At 40.3% G+C, this 22,329-nt stretch overlaps 1 protein-coding gene across 1 annotated transcript; it reads right to left on the bottom strand.

Annotated features, from left to right (window-relative positions):
* Positions 1 to 2,670: 2,670 nt before the first annotated feature.
* kcnn2 (potassium calcium-activated channel subfamily N member 2) lies at positions 2,671 to 21,792 on the bottom strand. Its single transcript, XM_068335200.1, has 9 exons — positions 20,880 to 21,792; positions 20,459 to 20,554; positions 11,069 to 11,487; positions 10,664 to 10,805; positions 10,428 to 10,538; positions 10,193 to 10,320; positions 8,286 to 8,294; positions 5,405 to 5,474; positions 2,671 to 2,946 (listed from the first exon to the last, which is right to left on the bottom strand). The coding sequence occupies exons 1-9, from the start codon at positions 21,708 to 21,710 to the stop codon at positions 2,671 to 2,673; spliced, it is 2,082 nt and encodes a 693-aa protein (XP_068191301.1). The 5' UTR covers positions 21,711 to 21,792.
* Positions 21,793 to 22,329: the final 537 nt, after the last annotated feature.

Genomic DNA, 22,329 nt, shown 5'->3' with positions numbered 1-22,329 from the left:
TACCTGTAACCGCACTCTTCCACTTGGGTCCCTCTCATTCACACACATGCACTCTGTCTTACTGCAGCTAACCTTCATTCCTCTCCTTTCCAGGACAAACCTCCACCTCTCTAGCTTCTCCTCCACCTGTTCCCTGCTCTCACTACAGATCACAATGTCATCTGCAAACATCATAGTCCATGGAGATTCCTGTCTAACCTCGTCTGTCAGCCTGTCCATCACCATATGATGGATAGGCTGAAATTTGAGCTTTTATGCGTTCTTAATTTCCCTTCGGGGATTATAACAGTGTATTAAATAAATAAATAAATAAATAAATAGATAGATAGATAGATAGATAGATAGATAGATAGATAGATAGATAGATAGATAGATAGATAGATAGATAGATAGATAGATAGATAGATAGATAGATAGATAGATAGATAGATAGATAAATAAAAAATTAAAAAATAAAATAAAAAACTTGGTAAGATAAAGTGATGAAATCAGCAGCAGGTGGATGGGCTCATTGAAAATTTCTGGACTTAACTATATCACGCGTTAAGTAACGTGTAAAAAAAAATACAGTTTTTGAATAGTGTAACAGCTACTGTGATACTGGTGGTGGTGCTAAAGTAAACAATTTAATATCTTCTTCCACCACAAGTGGTCAGCCTTTTGGTATGTACTGTATTAGAAAGCCTGCGAGTTAAAAAATAAAATACAGTACTCTACATACACATTAAGCGAACACATCCTCCAGGTTCAACATAAGCCCATGGTTAAATTAAATATCAAGAAAAAGTGAATTTTTTTTAAAGTGATTTGGCCACAATGTGAATACATTAAATCCTAATGCAGATGTGATTCTTGTATTGTAATTATTTAAATGAATCATAATAAAATGAATGATAAATAAATACAAACTTTCACACAATTTAAAAAAAAAATAGACGGCACTGTGAAATTGTAGATGTTTATTGTTTGTTTACCGTTTAAGTGGCGTACATTATAATCTGTCATTGGTTTCTATGTTTCTGTGTTCAGTTTGTGGACTGAACATCTCTCTTTTCATTAATAATCTAATAAGTTTATTGGTTAATGGGCTGAATTTTATCCGATTTCCACTGACCACTAACTATTCTCTGCAATCCCTAAAAACTTGCACCTACAGTAAGTTCATAAGGTGAATATGAATATTTAGAGGGAATATTAGCCACATAATTTCCACATAAATGTATGGAGAAAAATAAAGTTTAAGTGTTTTAATTTGATTTTTGACATCAGAACTCAATCTAAAACTGTACTAAATGTCAGTCACTGTAGATAATGTAGTCAGCTCAGCACTTGAATGTTGTTCTGCCAGCTCAGACAACAGAGTTATCAAAGGCATATGCTGTAAATAAAATTAAATCTGAATAACGATTAAATTTTAAATAGTCTATAATTAATTTTTGGATAGAAACGAATGGATGTTATGTTTTCACCTCAACTCCATTCCAAGTAATATTGAGCATATACTAAATCTTTCACATCAAACATCTTTGTTGTTTATTTGTTGGAGGTGTGCTTGTCCCCATCAAAATATACAAAAATAGGCATTTTATTTTTAAAAGGTAGATATGGTTTCAGCAAGTTGTTCAGCATTTGTTGTTGCCCAGCCAGGGTGACAGCAAGCATAAATAGTATAGGAAGTAAGGACAGTAGGTGAGACACAGCAAGACAAGGGGTAATAATTACTGAGCTTGTGACCAATCAATACATCTCTGCAGACCTCAGACGGTCTACACCGATAATTCTTTTGGAAGTACAGAAAACAGGGCTTCAACTTGATTAATCAATATTTGCCACAAGTTGAGAACTGACAATAATAAACCCATGCCCAAACATCTCAAATGTTCTTGTTTTAATGAGCAACGCATCTTCATACCATACGTCAGTCAGTATTGAAGTGCAATAATTAAAAATAAGTGCAAATACAGATTTTGATGCAATCATTTTGACTAGAAGATTTAATTATTTGCAATGTTTCCCCAAAAAATAGTCATTCTACAGGGAAACATTCAGTGAAACAAAACTGCTATAGTTGATGCTGTATCTAACCTCAAAGATATACGCTTTCGTTCCTCATTTCAAGCTTTTAAGTTATCTCTGAGTGACTGTGAGTTGGGGCAATTTCCATCTGCCTTCTGGTGTCAGTTCACTCCAGTCCATTGAACACAATGCTTTTCCTCAGCATCGCTGTCATGCTCCCTGACTAATTTAGTGTTTTCCCAGTGCGATTTGAGGAAGACGGTGACTGGATCAAGCCAGAAGAAGCACAAAGTCTGTGAGAAGCACTATTTTAGTGCAATAGTTTCACATGATAACCTTGCCATCTAAAACTGGCTATCTCTGCATAGAGACGGAGTAGAGCTCTTATCATACCTTGAAAGGCCTTTTAGTTTTCAACTGAAGGAAGTGCCATTATATGCAGTCATGTCACTAGAGCTAGGATAACAACATCTTCTGAGGTAATAAAAAACAAATAACAGCAATGAAGTTATCCATTAAAATGCATCGTCCCCAGTATCTTGGATTCTGTCATCAGAATTTGGATAATACTTATTAAAACCATAAGGTTTTACAATAAATGCAACTTGGCCATATGATGGCAAAAGTCTTGAGTGGAGGAGTTCCCCTCGGACTCTAGCTGCTCTCAGAGGAGGTGGGCGGCGCCGTGGAGGACGATCTCCGTCGGGACACCGACTGTGAGCGCTCAGGGCTGTGTTTGTCATAAGGCTGCAGCTGCACCTCCAGGAAGTCTCTGTGCTGCTGGCTGATGACCTGGCTGATGAGTCCTGGCAGAGCCTGCAAGTTACTCAGTAGAGTCTCCAGCTTCGTTTCCAGCAGGGCAATCCTTTTCTCCATGTCTTCCCCTCTCTCATTTAAGTCTGATATCATGTCATACATGATGTTCTGAGTCTGGAACAGGGGAGAGGATGAACTTAGAATGACCATTTTACAAATGGAAAATATAGTGTTATGCCCATTATCAACATGCAGATGGGAGATTAAAGTACAATATTTCAATGAACACGGAGCTACAGCCAATTCCAAAGGCTGTAAAAAGGAAGACTAACTTCCTCATCACATTATTTTGAGACTGAAGACTTTGAAAAACAGAAAGCAAAAATGCATAAAGTGACCATTTTCCTGTTTTAATTGTCTGGCAGAGAAATAATTAGGTTTACATTTTATGCCTGGCAATAATATACACATATTGTGCATATCTACAGTTAAAGTTTTATTTAAATGTTCCTTCTCCATGCACTCTTAGAGCTCCCTTTCTGAAGAGATTTCAGTGGAGGAGGCTGGGGACAAAGCCCTCAGCTTCTATGCTGTATAAATTGCATATCAAGGTTCCAATGAAGCCAATATGCTGCTTCAGCGAGTCAGTCTATTTGGTTCCATTCATGTGCTTCAATGGACACTATTTCCTTGTCAAGGAAACAGTGAAATGTCAGCAACACAAGGAGAGAGAATTACATCATTCAGTGCACATATGGACACATGGGTATTCTTAGACATGTTTGAAAAGGGTGAACCGTTCTTATTAACTAAAAGCATCCGAGAAAAAATGTCAAACAGACTGACTGAAGAGGATAACATCAGTTATCAAGATAAAAAGTGAGGTGAGAGTAAATTAGTCTACGACCTTGAAGAGACGGGAAAGGTGCCTGCTGGTGAAGCTTCCTGCACATTTGATGCATCAATCATCCACTCACAGACATTTAATAATAGACAGCAGCGCCTGCATTTGAACTCTGGAGGATCAGGCAATCAACAACACGCTGGGGTGTAACATTTGTGGGTAACAGTAGGGGTGTGATTGCGCTAGAAGGACCTTTTTGTGACATTATTCAGCAGAGGACTTATAATCCTCTGCACCCTAAGCGAGCCCATCCATCACTAAATTTGCCCTCATCTGATGTGAGGTGGGGATAATGGGATGGGCTGTTTATGTGAATGGGGAAGGACTTAAGTAGTGCTGACACTACTAGTGCCTGATGGAGTGGAGATCAGTATTTTTTTATTACTTACAGAGATCTGTATTGTAATATTCAAACAGTTCATGAAATGATCACCAAATATATAAATGCATGCATTTAATTTATTAGGGATTTGAAATTTTTCTCCTTTCTAAAAATAAATTACGCCTTATTTAGTCCTACATGTGGACTTAACTAACCCAAGTTTGGTCCTCGCCTGTAAATAATTAAATATAACAAGAACACATTAATTAGTGATGACATAGAAAGCCAGAGCCTAAGAAAAGAGGGGTAGTAGTAGTATCCAGCTTGAATAGTTAAGATTATTATGGATGCACCACAAACACACATTGAATATCAACCAATTTCCAGATTAGAAAATAAATTGTAAGTGGGGGGGAGAATGGTAGATGTTCAAACAGCAATCGGTGTGTGATGTCATGACATGTATTTCATCCAGATGAGTGAAAGGAAGGAAATGCTCTGGAGAGAAACCACATTTTACCAAACAGCGTACTGTAGCTTCAAAATCGAAGACAAAATCTACAAAGGGAGACAATGAGAAAGGGGGTACATTGTGATCTGAGGAGTTTCTCATTGCACTGCAGTGTTGTCGCAGCTGCTGGTGATATGTTCAGCTCTATTTAACTCCATCTTTCCACTGGGAACATAAAGGGCCCGGCGCTGCCCTGCCCCCCTGTGGTGACAGCCTGTTATAACAGGATCCAGCAGATTGCCCCTGACCACCAATGTCACATCAAAATCCTTCCTGCTGATGCTATTACAGCTCCAGGCAAAAGCGTAATACACACTCATAGTGTTTGTGATACCCTGGTCCGAATATGGTTTGACAGTGGTATACCTCTGAATGTCAAAACTCTCTGCCTTCCTCTCCTTCCTCGCCTGTACTTCTGGCTGAATCATCAGATCACAGTGTGTCTCCCTTCCCCAGGTTACTATTTCTGCTGCGTCAGGTTGGCACGCTGCCTGGACTTTCCCTACGGTTTGTCAACTCTTGTTTAGTGAATCTGGACACAAACATCGGTGAATACTTGAAGTGAACGGTGTCGACACACAAAAGGAGTTTCTTCTCACTCTCATTCAGGAAATTTGAGGATACGTCCCCAGGGATGGAAATTTACTCTGCAAAATGAAATATGGTTATTTCAAACCCAAGAGGTGAGAATCACGATACAGATTTATTCTGATCACCTTGTGAACGGCCTGTCTGTTTATTTGACACCTGTAGACTTTGATTATATCAGAAAACACACCCATTTGAGCAAGTGAGCCGGTATGCATTGAATTCAATCACACATGGGAAAGAAACTCATCAGGATAGCTGGCTATCCTCACGTGCAATGCAGCAGGAAACTGTTAGTCTAGCTTACCTTAGCAAGGTCCACTAGTGAGTTTGCTTGGTCATTCAGCTTGCGTTGCTCCATTTTAACACTTCTCAATCTGAACACAAGACCATTCAGAACCCAATAAATTAGGGCTATAAAAAAGTTTATTGTTAAATTTGTGCACACACACACACACACACACACACACACGGCATACACACGGAGAGCACTCCTAGGACATGCACAGGATGTGTGTAGAAAAATGCAGGGGTCAGTTTATTTGATTGAACTGCATGCAAGTGGAAAGGAGACCGAAGAGGAGGAGAGAGTTGCGGCTGTGGAGAATGACAGCAGCTCTATGTCCTACACGCTAACACGACTCATCTGAGCACCTATGATGCATTGCTTATCAAGCAACTTGGTGCATATAAAATAAAATAAAAAAACACTCACTGCTATTTCTTTTGAAGTTCTCCTTCAGGTTAATCCAACTTTTTCTACATTTATGAATTATTTAGAACCAAACATATCAGACTCTAGATAAAGGAGATACAAAGAATGAGCTTTAACTTTTGGGTAGTTTTCAGTCTACCTTTTTTTGAGGCATAAGCTTTGATGAAAATCAAAAGTTATTCACAATATAAAGCTAAAAGTACTGCATTATAGACAAAAGTCACAACGGCCTCTTTTCCATAAATTACCCCCAACACACGGTAATTTTTTTAAAGTGTGGAAAAATTAACTCACCTACTCCTTAAAGTGTGCTTAAATATTTCATATCAAACATTTAATTAGGCTGCTGAGCCTATCGTTACTCATCTTCTCAGGGGGTTGAAAAACAGCGACTATGCAGTTTCGTAGCGTGTCGACCACACATGGCCTCACGATATTAGAGAGTTTTATTTTCCTGAATCATCGAGTCATTCTGAAAAACTGGGAACGATAAACAGACGTAACAGCAAGACGGCAAGTTTTATGACTGACGTTTCAGATTTTGATATGATAATAACAAACGGAATGGTTGTGGATGTATTTGTGAGGTCATCGTTAGGTTATGTGTGAATTGAAAGCAAATGGTGATAGATTGAAAGGGGATTTAAGGGGACTTTGGGGAGTCTGATAATTAGGCCATTCTCATGCAATGCAGGATCGTTTCAGTTTCCTGCAGACAGGCAGATGTAGAGCGAGGGTGACGGGTCAGACCGACAGAGGGGGCCAAAAGCATCACCGTAGGGAGCTATGGTACGGGTGAGGAAGGACGTCGTGACAACAGAGGACTGAAACGCGTCACACACAGAAGCCTCTGCAGTCACAGACAAAATACTACTGCAAATACAATTATTAAAGTCATCAATTAGAGGAAATAGTCTGAAACGGTGCAAGATAGCAGGTACTTGTTTTGAATGACTATAAAATCGATGCAGGACCTGTTAAAACCAGACATTTCACAGAATACCAACAGATGGGGTCGGTGCATGGGGCAGCTGGAGGCCAGGATGTTGATGATCTTTAATATTCAATGCATCTCTTTCATTCTGTTAATTGCCCCTGATGGGGGCGGCTCTCCTTTTGAATGGCACTCTCGATCTGCTTGCTATTCATCAGGGGAAAGCGGCTAAGCTGCACTTTTCAATCCCCCCACTAAATCAAAGGCAATTTCAGTTAGTGCTGCACCATATTGTTAAATGCTCCTGACTTGCTTTCCTGTCTTGTGGCTTTCAGTTTTCTTCACTATTGAGAGAAATGCTTATTTATCTTGAGTTTATCCGACAGGTTGCTTTGCAGCCTGTCATTATTTTTCTTTACGGCCCTTCCTTTCGAGATCTTACCGGATTGCTCTGTGGCTTTAGTCTGACCTTCCTCTCAGGTCACCGCCTCTTCCATCCAGCGATCCCTGAGCTAACAAACGCTCACTGTCCCGTTTCTTTGTTATAATTCCCCATCCTCAACCTTGTGCACAGAGAGCGACAGCGTTCCCATAGGGGATCTACTGAAACACTCCACTTAACAGATGTTATGGCCTGAAACATAATGTAAGACATTCGTTTGCATGCGTACGCTATCATGCCTGGTGGTTAAAACACACCATCCGGACGACCTCAGGAGTGTTTAAGCTGTGTTTCGTATCACAAACTCCTCCTAATTCCTCTCAATGCAGAGATGCATGACAGCTTCCATGTTAAGTTATTATGCTGCTTTACCAGCCATGATAACACTGCATCAGCATCTCTGCTACCGTGCCATCCAAGTGGGAAATGGAGGGAATGTATCTGGAAATATAGTAGCAGGACTAACAATGGTTTCACGTGCTGAAAGATGACCCTGAGCCCCCCGATTTGAATGAACACGGCTGCTCAGTTGTATAAAATGCCAAAATATAATGCAGGTCTGTGTCTGGTAGAGCTCCAGTCGCCATACTTCAGTATGCGAAAGCACAGATGATTGGAGTTTAATCAGTAGATTCCTGATTAAAGATCAAATTCTCATCACATCCATGCATAAATGGAAAGAAAAACACCCTCCATCACCGATAACTGAAATTCACTTTGCGTGCTTTTTTTGGGCGTGAACAATGTGCAACGAGTACCAATAATTAGGCTTGAATTGTGGTTTTGCTTTTTTATCTAAAGTGGCTTGAGAGTCAAATGTAGGAGCATAATAAACTTTATAAAACTGACATGCTACTCAGTCGAAAGGATATCAAATACAAACCTTCATAGCAGCTTAGGTGGAATAATCTGGTGACGTTACGGATGCATCATGTGAAACAATCAAAATCAGTGCAAATGACAATGGTTTCCTTTTTTTTTGCATGAATTTCACTTATCGAATGAGGGAGTGTAATGTTTTAGTCACATTATTGGGTTCAAGCTCTTGTTGGCATGCAAACAGCAGGTCTGTATCTACATGTGAGGCGAAGACTTACTTTCGAGCTCTATTGCATTGTGTCGACACAAACAGGAAAAAAGGGACACATGAAGTAGACAAATGAATTATTAGATCAGAGAAACACATTCAGCTGGCACAATCTGCTTCTGCACCGTTACTTCCGGACGACAGCAACAGTTTATTCTCCACTTAATTCTCCCTGCCACCATCGGGCTATCGCTCAGTGTGTCTGATCGCTGCAGCTCTCCGTCCCCTCTTTCATTCTAATCCCATTTCCCCCCCTCCATCCTACTCCCGGTTATCCAGAATACAGTAAATCAAACCAGCCTTCTTGTTACCTTTGAGGATTTACCAATACAAACTGCTTCTCAGTCTCCATTTTAACAACTGTTTACAGCTCACATCCTTTACAGTGACTGATGGGGGTGTTTGAGAATTTTTCAGGCATCCTTGACCTGGAGAAACAGGTGCTAAGATATCTGATTTGATGTTTACTACCCGCCTCATGGCAGGTCAAGGGTGGCTGTCAGCTTTTGAAACTGTCCGCTTAAATGATCAGCTCGCTGTCGGGCTGCTTCCTGTCCCGTATTCATCTCACAGTTTATGGTTCACATCCTGCACCTACACTACAGGAAATACTTAAAACTCGTAGAGATAAAGCTGGTGAACAAACTACCTCCTGAACAAAACAGAACCTTAACAAGATAAAGGTGCGACAGGAGGATGTTGACACCACGTTGAGTCATGGTCCCTGCACACAGAGCTATACGTGACTTTTTCCAACTGAATGTGGTCCCGTAAAAATTTAGCCGTAGCTCAGAGGGATTTCCAGCATCAGGCAGTCCTACAGATCAGGAGGTGAACACACAGTATGACCTTGTCATCACTGCTGCAAATTGCCTGAATATGACAGCAAGGACAAAGAAAGAGCACAAAACTGGATGTGGGTCGCAACTATAACAAAACCTTTGTGTATTTCTGAAGATCTTAAATGCTCATCAGAAAGATAAATGGAAAACAAAGTCAAACATAGGAGAGCACCAAGACCCACAAATAAATACATACACTGTAAACATACATCAAACCAGAGGAAAGAAACAAACATACAAAAACAGAACAATTCGTCAATCAACCTTGCATAAAAGCAAAATCCTCGCACCTCTTGTTGCATTTTGAGTGAAACACTGAGCTGATTGCCAGATATTGTGGATGTGCTTTTAAACACTGTTGGTTATGGCCAGAATTGATAGCTTTATAGAGATAGCACTTAAGGAGTCCTCAGGGGAACCAATAAAGTCTAGCTGGCAGGTAAATGTCTGAACAACCCGTCAGAAAGGTAGAACCCCCCCCCCCCCGGGTGTCAGCCTGCAAACCAACACATACAAAACAGACACGCACAAATCAATCTGACATCCAAGGTGAGAGAAAGGGAGTGGGGGGGGGATCAATATCATACTGCTGTGAATATGTCAACATTCCTTCTTCCAGGAATAACCCCAGAAAACTGCGGCTGCTGAAAAAATGTTCGCTTCTGCCCAAAGCCACGTCCCAAAGAAAGGTTTTCATTGTTATTCCAAGAAAGTAGTATATTACACTGATGATAAAGGTGGCTTTCACAATATTGTTACTATGAATAAATTATAGCACATCATTTACATGCATTTGGTCCGATTTTACCCACTCTTTATGTATATTTTATCACTCTCACTCTATGACGAGGAATGGACCAGTCAACTCATTATCGCACCTGAAAATTCAGTCACAGTCACGTCAGGAGATCCACTGTTAAGATCCTCCAGTAAAACATGAGGACATAAATTTGCTACAGGTGTCAAACAATTCAGATTTCAGGTTGGTGAATCAAGAAAACACACTGTTGGGTGAAATGTTTGGAGGAGATCAACCTGAGTGGCGAGAATCCACGGCTCAGAGCGCGGTACCTACTGGTGAATGGCTTGGAGGAATTTCCTCTGGTGCTTCCTGACTCTGGCGTGGTCCATCTTTCGCACAAGTTTTGTGTTCTTATAGATAAGCCATGTCTCCCTGAGAACATTCGCAGCTGTGTTTTTCACCTGAGGTCCAAAAACCCCCCCCCAACAAAACAGGGAAGCATTTGGTCAATAATGCATGAAAGGTAAAGTATCAGTGATGTCAAAATTGCCAAATATAATCCCCTTACTCTTTTTGTTAACTGGGTGTCCATCATAAAATTATGGACATGTTTTTCAGCTTTGGTTAATTCCAGTTTCTTTGCTACCACAGCCACCACCAACGCAGTACAGCCAGCACCCTGAGAAATAACACAACACAATGTGATTTCATTAACTTCAACTATTTGTTTCCCATAATATTTATTACACAATCAATATTTGTGCAATAAATGCAACCTTGAAGCGCTGTTGCTGCTTTTCTCACCATAATGCCAGTCAGGAGGCAGACTCCTTTCCCACAGTATGTGTTTGGGACCATATCTCCATATCCAATAGTGAGAAACGTGATTGAGATCAACCACATGGCTCCTAGAAAGTTGCTGTTTACATCCTGCTTGTCATGGTACCTGCAATAAATGTTAAATGCAATAGTTTGACAAACATAACGCACCCAAAACAGAAATAAATAGTTCTTAAAAGACAAACATTCAGAATGGAACTAATCATTAGATTTAATATATTGCCGGGCAGAGCCGCCATTTTTTCCTGTAAATCTTTCTACTTTGACGCTCTGACACTTAGCGTGCTGAGAAGTGTGTGCATTATCTATTTTTAGGCCTTATCTATGTTTTATGCTGAGCAGCATTGCATGAGAAACTGATCCGGGCACCTCTCGCAAGCTCTCACAGTCCATGCAGCGATGATCCACAGCGAGATGGTGAAGACCAGCAGTACGGTCCCAGGGCAGATGGTCATGAGGGTCTTCATCACGAAGCGCGTGTTGAAGTTGATCTTGTTGAGCGCGCCGATGCTGCGGGATGAGGCGTCTGTGAAGAGCTTGCTGTGTAGCAGCATGACGCGAGCGATGAGGTACAGCCGCAGGAACATGGGGATGGACAGGATGATGTCCACGTCTGCATCGGTCTGGGACGGTACGTAGGAGTAGGCGAGGCGTGCCGTCCAGGTGAAGGTGTAGTTCCCTGGGATTGGGTGGATTGCGCACACGAGAATCTCAAGGCAGATGAAGAAGATGCGCTCGTATGTCATGGCTATCCTCCAGTCATCAGCTGCATTGTCCACCATAAATAACTGCAAGGAAAGGACACGGTGAGGCGGGAGCAGAGGAAAAATTATTTTCGACATGGTGACACAGCAATCCGTGGGAAAATCATTAAATGCTATTAAACAGTAAATCACACAGCCTTTGGTTGTTAAATAACATTTTAAGTCTCATTTTTTTCAGCAGTGGCTCATGTTGTCACCCATTCAGGCTTAATGATAAACCGGTATCTATGGATACTGAATTTCGATCATGCTCAACCGAACTTTATGGTGACGTAAGGCCGTGGAAAATTAAAATTAAAATTTGTGATAGTGTGTTTGTTCAAAGACAAAAAGGGACCTCAGATATGTCCAAGGGCATCTGGTGAAAGCTGATAGTTTTTCTGAATATTATCCAAAAAAAATAAGGTTTTTTAAATGCTTTTCTGTGTTTCATTCTGAACTCTTCTTTTAGCCATTTGTTTCTATTAACTTCTGCATGGTGTTAAAACTTGATTTAACACCATGCATAGAACTTTGATTTAAATATTAAAGCAAAATGAATGGAATACAGTGTCCACCTGGAAGGTATAGAGAGTCATATTAAATATTAAAATCAATTAAATTTTGTGGGTTTTCAGATGGAAAACATCTTTCCAGGAAGATAAATTCCAACAAACTCTGATTTTCTTTCACAACATAAAAATATGTGTCACGTTTTCAACCTCAATTATACTGATGAGAACATTCGCCGCCTACGCATTAGCATTAGGTTCTGGTTGCCTGGCCACCCTGACCAGAAGGTAGGCTGTTCCAATGGGGGGAGTGCTTTGACAATGGGTGGATCTCAACATCCCTCATCACTCTTTTCTATCCTGTCCTCCGTCATTTACAGCAGTTTCCTCATGGTCAACCCTTCTGCCTCTCCTCCTCCCTCTCTTCCCTTCATCACTTTCAATCTTCCTTATCTTTGGCCAGAAGAGTCACTGCTCAGTTTATTCACCCAGAACTAATGGCTGAACCCACCAACGCCAGCACCAGATGACTCACAGCACTCCCTGATCATGATTACAGTCTTCGACGCTCAGTCTGAGGTTCTCGGCAGATTTTATATTTGCTGTTGTTGGTCATGGGTTAAACGTTATCATATCATCACAAATAGGTTTAGCTGATTTTGACATTTCTAGTTTTCTTTCACAGCTGCTCTGTCCACTCCATCCATCTCCTCAAGATTCTCCTCCTGTTCACAGTTCCTCCTGGGAACAACTGGATATTTCACAAAACGTTGCTGTCTGCAAATACAAACGAGGTGGCTTTTTTTTGGCTCAGAGCAGAAGCGACTTTAAAGGAGCCAGAAGTAAAAAGTGCCCATGAATTCTGCTCAGTTCACAAACTCATTTAACAAGTGTCTTCTCAGGATTTGAAACACAAGTGTTTTTGTTTACAGGTTAGCATGATTGAGATTGTCAAAGACTTTTTGTCTTATTGGGATGGCAACTCTAAGATCTTTCACGGCTCAGATTCCTGTGCAGGGTTTACGGGAAAAAAAATACTCATCCAAAAAACGTTTGTTCTAAAAGATGCCGGTGTGTGCCATGAATCAAAACGGAACATTTGACTTACTCTGAGGACAATAATCGTGTCTCTCTGTTAGAGCTTAATTGTCTAGCTTCGACTCGCCTTTCTGCTGGGATAGGACCAGCTACCCCTCCTGACCCGAGGAAGTAGATAAGATGAATGTCTGACTTTGAAAGGAGTTTTAAATTAGCATCCCTTTCATTTTATTCAGCATATAACTACAGTAAGTTACTTATTTTATTATGATCCATTCTTCCTGCATTACTTAGCTGCATGCTGTTGTTTTATACGTCCAGCAAGGCCCAAAAGTCACTTCAGTCACACTTGACTCAAATTTTCATCCTCTTTGCAGCCCGAGTAATCTGCTTTTTGTTTCATCTTTCTATCAGCAACGGTTGTGAAGATATTTGGTGGACTAACTAACGGGCGGACGGACGAACGAACATATCAACACTGACAATTACAATACATCATCGCTTTGAAGCGGGATGTAATAAAGTATAACGTATTCAACAATGATGTCAGAGCAGTCCCAAATCTGCTTAGATCTGAAATGCATTACATAAATCTATTCAAATAAAGTCAAAGCTACAGTTTTAGGTCTGTTAGAAATGAAAATGTTATAATATTTCAACACACACATCACGATTTGAAATTTTGCCAACTAGTCTCCATTTAGCTTCATTTGGAATTTCACTGCTAAAATTGTCCTACTCCTGGGGACCTAATGAGATCAATGACCTAGACTGTAAATTTATCAGTGATAAGTCACATAAAAATGTTATTGCAGTAAAAGTCATTCCTCACATCGAAACGAAAGGCCTCGATCAGCGTGTTCAAGGACAAAGAGAACGTGTGGAAAAATCAATAATATTGCCACTGCTCTCTCAGACGTGCATGAAGACTTCACATACTTCACTGCTTTGAAGGCAATCTGTCACTACGGGTTCACTTTAACACACAAAAAACACTTATTATAGCTTCTGAGCCAATATGTCCAACAGCTACAACAAAAGAAACCTCAACTGTCGACAAGCTGGTACATTACAAGCATAAAAGAACAAGCTACAAATGACACGTCCCCCAACAAACAGGAGCCGTCCGCCCAAGACTCATCTATATATTTAAAAGCCACAATCAGTTTCCTGCACACACAGAATACACAGGAATTAAATTTTCAGAGGCAATTGTTCATATCGAATGATCAACACTGAGCTCCTTTAACAAACGGACATCTGTCAGAGAAGTGTGTAACTCTAACCACAGCTCGTCTTGTTCGGCTTTCCATGGGGGTGTAACGTAGACACGGAAACACAAGCTGTGACTCCATTCTGCCACAGGTTTCTTACTTACAGAATTACAGCTCGGACAGAAGCGAAATCTATTGTTTGCAAACATCGCAAGCTGCGTTTTATTTTACATTTTGAACAACAAACCGTCCTGCGCAATTAAAAAGTTTGTTACCTCAAAACAATGTAATTAAACATTTAAAATGCAGCTTGTCTGAGGAAAGCCTCTTCGACAGGTAAAAGCAATTATGGTAATGGATCGCCTGAAATATAATACTCAATGGTCCTTTACTTCACAGCATTAAATATTCCATGTTAGCTGCATGCAGACCTAAAAAGAAACGACAGAAGCTGAGGAAAACCCCTCCATCTATAGGAAAAAACAAACAAACAAACAAACAAACAAACAAAAACATGGGTGAGGGACACTTTAACTATTTAGAGAGCACTGCTGTCATTTAAATACTACATGCAACGATCTGAGCATGCAACTTATCAAACAAAACTTTTTCTAAATGAAGCTATAACTGAAATGAATCACCTGGCCTGTTCCAAGTTGTCTGTAAGTGAGAGTGTATAACCCCAACCCTAATCCTAATCCTCACCCTAACCCCTAACTTTAGGTTCCAGTACCTCCAGCACCTCCATGACCCATGGAGGTGCTTTTTCCGGGAAAATCAAATCATAAAAATATCTGCGCAACCCCATACCCTGACCGAAAAAGGAGAAAAATGTATTTTAATTTTTTTTAAATTTCAGGGAAATTACTCCTTAAATCCTCCGTTTGATTCTGAATGTTTTACACTTGTTCATCCATAAATTCTACCTGATTAAATGTGAACACACAACGCACACGTTTGCTTGACACTTAAAGCAATTGTGTGTGTATTCTGCCTCAAATAAACAAGAAACCTAAAAACTTGCCACAATAAGCTGAACAGCTGGTTGGGTGAAACACTCCAGCTGTCACTGGCTTCTCTCCGGCGCTCAGCCTGCTCTGTTTGACAATGTAATCACTAAGAGTGCATGGCTCTCGCTCTTCATGGAAAACTTTCCTTCCTGTCAGGTTGAGGTGGAATTCAGCCGAATATGTCCTGAGATGCCTCTCCTGCCTCCCTCGGAGGGGCTCTACCTCCGACGCTAGCTGGTTTGGTTACTGGTTTCAACAAGCTCAATATAACTAATGGAGTCCAGCTCAATATTTAATCTGTGTAATGCGGAGATGGGAACATATATCTTGTCGCTGAGAATGAAATCGCTCAATCTCATTAGTGAATTGGGTTGAGAGGTTCAGCCCAATTAGACACTAATGCAATACTTTATTTATGATATCAAAGTGATCCACTAAGAGACCGCTTTGTCCAGTAAATCTGAAGCCACTGGGGTTTTCTGTTTTCTTTTGTTTCAGAAATTAAGTCTCAGATTTGCCTGAGCCAAAGCAAAGGTGTGCATAAATCTCTCAGCTGCAGCCAAACTGCACACAGGAATAATTTGAAGAAAATCAGATGCATGTTTGGATTCACATGCGGAGAAGAACGTAGGTAATTCTATGAATAAATAATCTTTAGGACTTGTCGGGAACTGGGTGCCTGACCTTGAAAGCCTGTGTGTCCTGTGAAAACATTGAGGTCACCAGCCAGTGCTGGTTATCCGACTCCTGTCTGGAGTCTCCGTTAGACGACAGATTTCTCCGGGAGCGTCTCCTGCAGTTACCCCATATCTCTGACACAAACACATCAACCACCCAGGGGTGGTGTGTCAAGCACCGACTAGTCTGACGGCCTGGATTTGCAGCTGTAGTTCAGACGACATGTTATTTTATCTCTTCTGCAAATTGTCGACTGCGAAACATTTATCATTTATCACTAAAGCACACATTAAAGGAAAGAACTAGCCCCAAAGCATTAGAAAGCGTTTTACATTAGAAAGAAAGAAAACTCAGCAGAACTTTCCATCACATGATACAACTGCATTATAAAGGTCTTTAAAAAAAAACACCCTTCGGCAAACATGGCTTGGTGTGAGAACGAGAGGAAACATTCAAAATGTCAGCTTTCTCTCACTCAAAAAAATCAAATGAAATTTTGACAATGACAAATCAAAGACAGAAAGCAGCTCTAGACTATAACCTCTCCATTTCTATTCATATTATAAAACAAGACTGCTTGCCAACTCCGCAAAGTCACCTGGACTAAAAAGGCACAACTCGGACGGGATCAGGATTTATAGGATAAGTACAAAAAAAGACCTTGAACTACACCAGCATGTTAAGTGAGGATTAAATATGAGTTTTATTTCTCATAATTGTAGACTTTGGGATAAACATTAAGATACTTTTCATGATATGGACATATTGTTACCCTTTCTTAATGAGTTAAGCTCAGTAGGTCAGCAAACTGGCAGCACAGCAAATGTACCCCTAAAAAATTCAAATGACAGCTGATGCCCAGCATCTCTCCTGTCTGACCTGACCTTCTGAGTTTCAAATCACTCTGTGGAGGAAAAAGTCCACCGTTGATATACCTAAAATGAAAGGGCACAGTCTTTACAGAGTTTGACAAGTAAATCAGTTTTAAGGGTCTAGAAATGGTGGCAAAGTATTTCATCATCTTGTCTTATGCTTCTGCATCTGACAGGCATCTGTGAGTACACATGGATGTGCATGCATAATCTATTTCGCTGCAGGAGCAAAGTTTCCCACATGGAAAAGTGCACTTTAGGAACAGCACTCTAAGCACACTAATATATTGCAAACATTCAACGTGTATGCAGAGTGCCGACACATTAACCACAAACACTGCAATATAACAGATAGAGTGCTTAATAAATATTTGATTATTTCCATGTGACGTCAAAAGATCAGATGTTTTACGATTTCTTAGAGGAAATTCAACGATATACAACTCCGATTTTAAGAGAACACTCCACCAATGTCACAAACCAAACTCAATAAAAAGCCATTTGGAGTTTAGTAAAGCACAGCCTATGAAAATGTTTTTTTAAATTGTTTGTCACTCTGAAGTAAGTTTGGAATGACATTAAATTATTCAGACATGACAGTCTGAATAAGGTTTTTGAATACATTTATGTGCCATCACTTGGTCGACACTTCTGATTGAGGGAAATGGTTCAAAACAACATAAGTCACTCATTTAGTATCAGCAAACAACTGTTTGTAGTTGAGTTGGATTGTGGGTAATGTAGGTAGCAGGTCTGATAAGCAGGTCTGATAAGTAAAGACATTGTGAATTCTGCAAACTCTTGTCTGTCTAAAACACTGAATTAGTAGAAATATCTATTTTCTGAGAGAAAATAGATATTTACAATCATAAATACAGGTAACGTCAAAAAATGACGTAACCCAAAAATAACCATTCCCAGTTCTGTTCTGTACTTTATGAATGTATTTTCAATAATATATTAGTAATATGAATCTATTTTCAGCTTACCTACAATCAAAATGTATTTTTTTATATAGTACTGAAAAAAGGTCTTCGGCTACGGTTCACAAGGGTTGTTATGGGATATTTCCTTAAAGGTTTGCTGTAGTGATTTTACGATTATTTGTGTCGGATGGATGTAAAGTCGAGTACAATGACGTAAACTTGATTTTAATTTTTCCATGTATTTTTTTGAAAACCGACGTAAAACGAGAACAATTTAACTCAAAACGACGTGAGCCGAGATATTGAAACATCGGATATTCACAAATAAAATGAAACGGAAGCTCATTCACAGTGTGCATCACTAAGAAGACAGACTTAAAATGTGTGTGTGTGTGTGTGTGTGTGTGTGTGTGTGTGTGTACGCATGCGTGTGTGTCTGTATGCATGCACATCTGTCAGTCAGCGGGGAGCAAGCGATGACGGACTTAATGACAACAAGAACAAAAGTCCCTCAGGCTGGAACAGAAAGGAGCAGCTGGAGGGGTGAACGTTGGAGTATTAACACTACGAACCAGATTTAATTTGTAAGACACTCACAACTGATGAATAGTTTGTTACAAAGGAAACTCAAATTAGAAAATGGACTTAGAATCAATGTTCATTTAGACAGAAGCAGAAGGGACCATGAGGGACTGCAGTGACACAACAATGTTTTCTGATTCATTTAAGTATTCAGACTTCAGCGTCTGAATGAATTGTATATAAATCATTGTATTGAGGGGATACATGGTGAAAAGTGCTTTGCTTTAATCAACTCTGAGGCAAACAATTACCTTAATAAAGTTTTCTATGTCAGCAAAAGGGGAAATGTCTTTAATTGTGAGGAAAGGGAGAGCTATCCGGAGTGAAAAATGCTTTGGATATTGATGTGACTGTCAAGAGAGTGTGAATAAAAGAGGTTTCAGACAGCCAGCGACAGATGTAATAAATGCACATTTCAGAGCAGCAACGTAACACAAGGTCACGTAGGAGACTGATTGACAGCTGGTTTTAATGTGCAGATGAGAGGATTCAAGCCCTCTGAAACTGCTTTCATCAACATATTTGTGAATACAGATGTGTTTTAAAATCATGACAACAGCATTTATGAAAATATTTTCAACTTTTCGCAGTAAACAATTTTGGAGGTGCAGTCTATTCAATATTAAAATATTAACTCTTTTGTAAGCATTTTTCCTTGTTTTATTTTTTATTTTTAAATTATATTTCTTTGCAGCTGACAATTAGTTTGACACTCAGAGGCCATGATGTTTAATTACAAATTTGAAGACATGATTCTGTTTCTAAGATTATTATTATTATGCAAACTTAAAATATGCACCGTTCAGTGCTTTATCATTTAGTGGTTGATTGTGAGCAGGCACCCTTAACTTACAGCTGAGGCACGACTTCAGCTTCAACAAAATCCGTTATAAAAGTCGCCAAACGGAAACCTGCTCTGATGAGGAATATACCTTTGCAATATATTAGTCACGGGTAAATCCTTACATAATTTAGCATCAAAGAGAGTTTGCTCAAGCAAGAGGTCCATTTATGAATTAAATCTTTTATAGCTACTACATCTTTAGAGAAAAACACAACAACAAGAAGCTGAGGAGAAGGAAAGATGAGCACCGTCTTTTTATGTGAATGCACAATTTCCAAACAGGTTTTTACACATGTCTGCAGGGGAAATAAAAATCTTTGCGTTATGCATTGAAATATGGTAATGATGTGTGCATTTCCATCAGGCCTAACAAAGAATAGGGTACAGTGAGACATGGGAAGGAGGAAATATACTTTTTTTTGGGACTATTTTAATGCCTGATGCTCTTATAGGATTTTGAAGTACTTTATATCAAAAAGGCTGCTGATATACGATGACAAAAGTACCTGATGTTTGTCCAGATTTCATGTATTAAAACTGCAGCCAATACAGGTCAGCTTGATCTGTATTGTTTGAACTTAAGCAAGAAAAACCTAAGTTAAATTTTGTTTATGTTAGAGCTGCCTTTCCATTCATGTGACGTTTTTCCATTCAGAATATTCGTTGTTAAAATAAAAGTATCTGACACATGAGCACTTTCGAGCACATATACATTAAGTCGACCTTGCAGAAAGCATCCTCTTTGATGTCACTGCTCTAACATAGACACAATAGCTGAAGACTGTAAGTAATGCTGCTCGACAAGGACACAACATAAGTCTGGTATCGTTTCAGTGGAGGCTGAAATTCTGCATCCATTCACTAAGCTCTGCAGGGAGTTCCTCAATCGTATCGGAATGTATAATGAAGTTTTAATTAGAATTCAAAAGATAATGCTCAGTCTACAACTCTCATATGCAATGAGACAGCAGTGAAGATTTTTATTTTGGGAGAAGATTTAAATAGAAGTTGCTGAACCCCTTTCAGGAAAAATAAATATGCTGGACATATACTTAATCACACTGTCCCACATTGCAGAAAAACAAATGTAAGTCTCCACTTGCTTCCTTAGGAAGCTATTGAGTTGGCTAAATCTGAAGTCAATAAAAAACACATTTTTGAATCTGCAAATGTCTGGGTCAATTTTCTTTTAAAATCTATCTGTGGCATCCTGTGAAACACAGGACAGTGTAAATTCTGACATGAAACCGGACATTATTAAATGTGAAGAAAGTATTAAATGTTATAACCCTTCAACACCAACAGTCATAGAATGAGGAAAACGTGTGTTTCAACTTTACCTGTATCTCTCTCGCATGGTATATGATAATCAGCCCCAGGAGAATGATTGTAGAAAGGCTTATCAGGCATTTTAGAGCTAATGAATACAGGGACTCCTGGAAAAGAGCAACAACACTAAAGCCAAGCAAGACACAACATCATTATGACATACAATTTATAAATGTTGTGTGAAAAAATACATTTATGTAATAATTCAGCCACTGAAGCAAAGCATACCATCTGGACTCTAAGTGTATTATTGGGGTTCCCCTTCATGCTTGACCAGCAGTGGGCCTTATGGTCTGCATGGGACACTTAATTCTGTTGCCTGTTATTCTCATTTTCTGCTACACATTTGCTATAAGTTTATCTTTTTGAATTCAAGAGCTTTTTTCTGTCACCAGATTAACTGAATGGTGTGGACTTGGAGAAAATACGCACCTTTCCATAGGCTCCCCAGGAGAGTTCAGTCTCTATAACCATAACAACGATCCCAAACATCCCAAAGATTAAAGCATAGTCGCTAAGTCGCTTTCTTTTCTCAAACAAGGCCCTCCTGTGTCCGAGCTTTTCCCCAATGTTCTGGTTTTTCTTTTTCCCCGATTTGCCGCCGCTGTGGCCGCAGCCTCCCCCTCCGTCTCCCGATGCGTAAGGCATCAGGGTGGTGGAATTATTCTCCGTCTTGGATACTAAAGTGTCCGACGCATCTGCGGCTGACACGGGCTGCAAAGGCTGGGACTCGGAATCGAACTCGTGGACGTTTCTGCGAGACGAGCTCAAGTTGCTCAGCGGCCGCAGGACGCCGCCGTTGTATCTGCAGCTGCTCATGGCTATTTCATTGTAGGAGTTACTGTCTTTGTGGCTGCTGCTGCTGCCCAGGCTGCCTGGCTGCCGATCGCGGCAATGCTGCTGCTGCTGCTGCTGCTGCTGCTGCTGATGCTGCTGGTGATGGTGAGGATGATGATGATGATGCCTGGATGAACTACCATGACTAGAGGGTGTGAACTCGCAGACACTGTACTGGCAGCCTTGCTTCGAAGACGTTTCCGAAGGTGTCCTTAAAGTTCCCACAGTGATCGGCGATGTCCCGCGAAAGACGAGGCTTTTTCTCGCATCACAGGTGCAGTTATTGCAGGTGCAGACGCATCGGTCGCGCTGTTTGCCGAGCCGCTCCTCCCGCCCGCAGCGGTGCTGGTGGTGCTGGTGGTGCCGACAGGGTTGGAGCTGCTGATCTGGAAAGAAATCGTTGTGCAGCTGCAATGGGGTTTCCATGTCAGTGCTGCTGGTTAAAGCAGCAGTCGGGTACCGCGCAGCACCCGACGAAGGGCGGACAGGTGCGGAGCCGCTGCATGTCTGGACCCATATCGGCTCCGGTAGAATGTGAGCGGAGCCTCTTGATTGGGCAAAGGGGACCACAACAACTGAGTCCACGTACGTCATTCAGGTTATAACCACGGGATGAGAAGCCCACCCTGATTTCATCAGATTGACAGCATACAGCATATTTATTATTATTATTATTATTATTATTATTATTATTATTTTAGATCTAACTTCACTTTAAAAATTTACTTTTTTCAACTTTAGAATGAACTTTTATTAATTAAGAGATCTCTTTAAAAATGCAAAAATAAAGTCAAAAGTTTACATGAAAACACAAGACTGCTATTTTCTTCTATCAAACTACTTACGAATGTCACATCTCTGCATTATTACCAGGTCTGTTCATAAATTCATGGCTCATTTCAAAATGTATTGTATGTAGTGGTCGATGCGTGCTTAGCGCGTTGACCGCTAACCACGTGACCCGCGCAGGCCTCCTGCACAGATTGATGTGACCGCTGCTGGCTGCGTTATTAATGGAGGAGAAGAGTTATATCACCCCGAGGAA

This window comes from Antennarius striatus, chromosome 15, assembly GCF_040054535.1.
Source record: "Antennarius striatus isolate MH-2024 chromosome 15, ASM4005453v1, whole genome shotgun sequence".
Taxonomy (NCBI): domain Eukaryota; kingdom Metazoa; phylum Chordata; class Actinopteri; order Lophiiformes; family Antennariidae; genus Antennarius; species Antennarius striatus.
Note: the sequence above shows the minus strand (reverse complement) of the source record. Positions and strands in the feature narration are given on the sequence as shown.

Excerpts from the sequence above, each read along its gene's own strand:
- kcnn2 (XM_068335200.1), bottom strand. The coding sequence starts at position 21,710 with ATGGAAACCCCATTGCAGCTGCACAACGATTTCTTTCCAGATCAGCAG. Across the intron at positions 11,488-20,458 it reads ACCATGCGAGAGAGATACAG|TTATTTATGGTGGACAATGC; the intron begins GTAAAGTTGAAA and ends CTTTCCTTGCAG. Across the intron at positions 2,947-5,404 it reads CACTAGTGGACCTTGCTAAG|ACTCAGAACATCATGTATGA; the intron begins GTAAGCTAGACT and ends CCCCTGTTCCAG.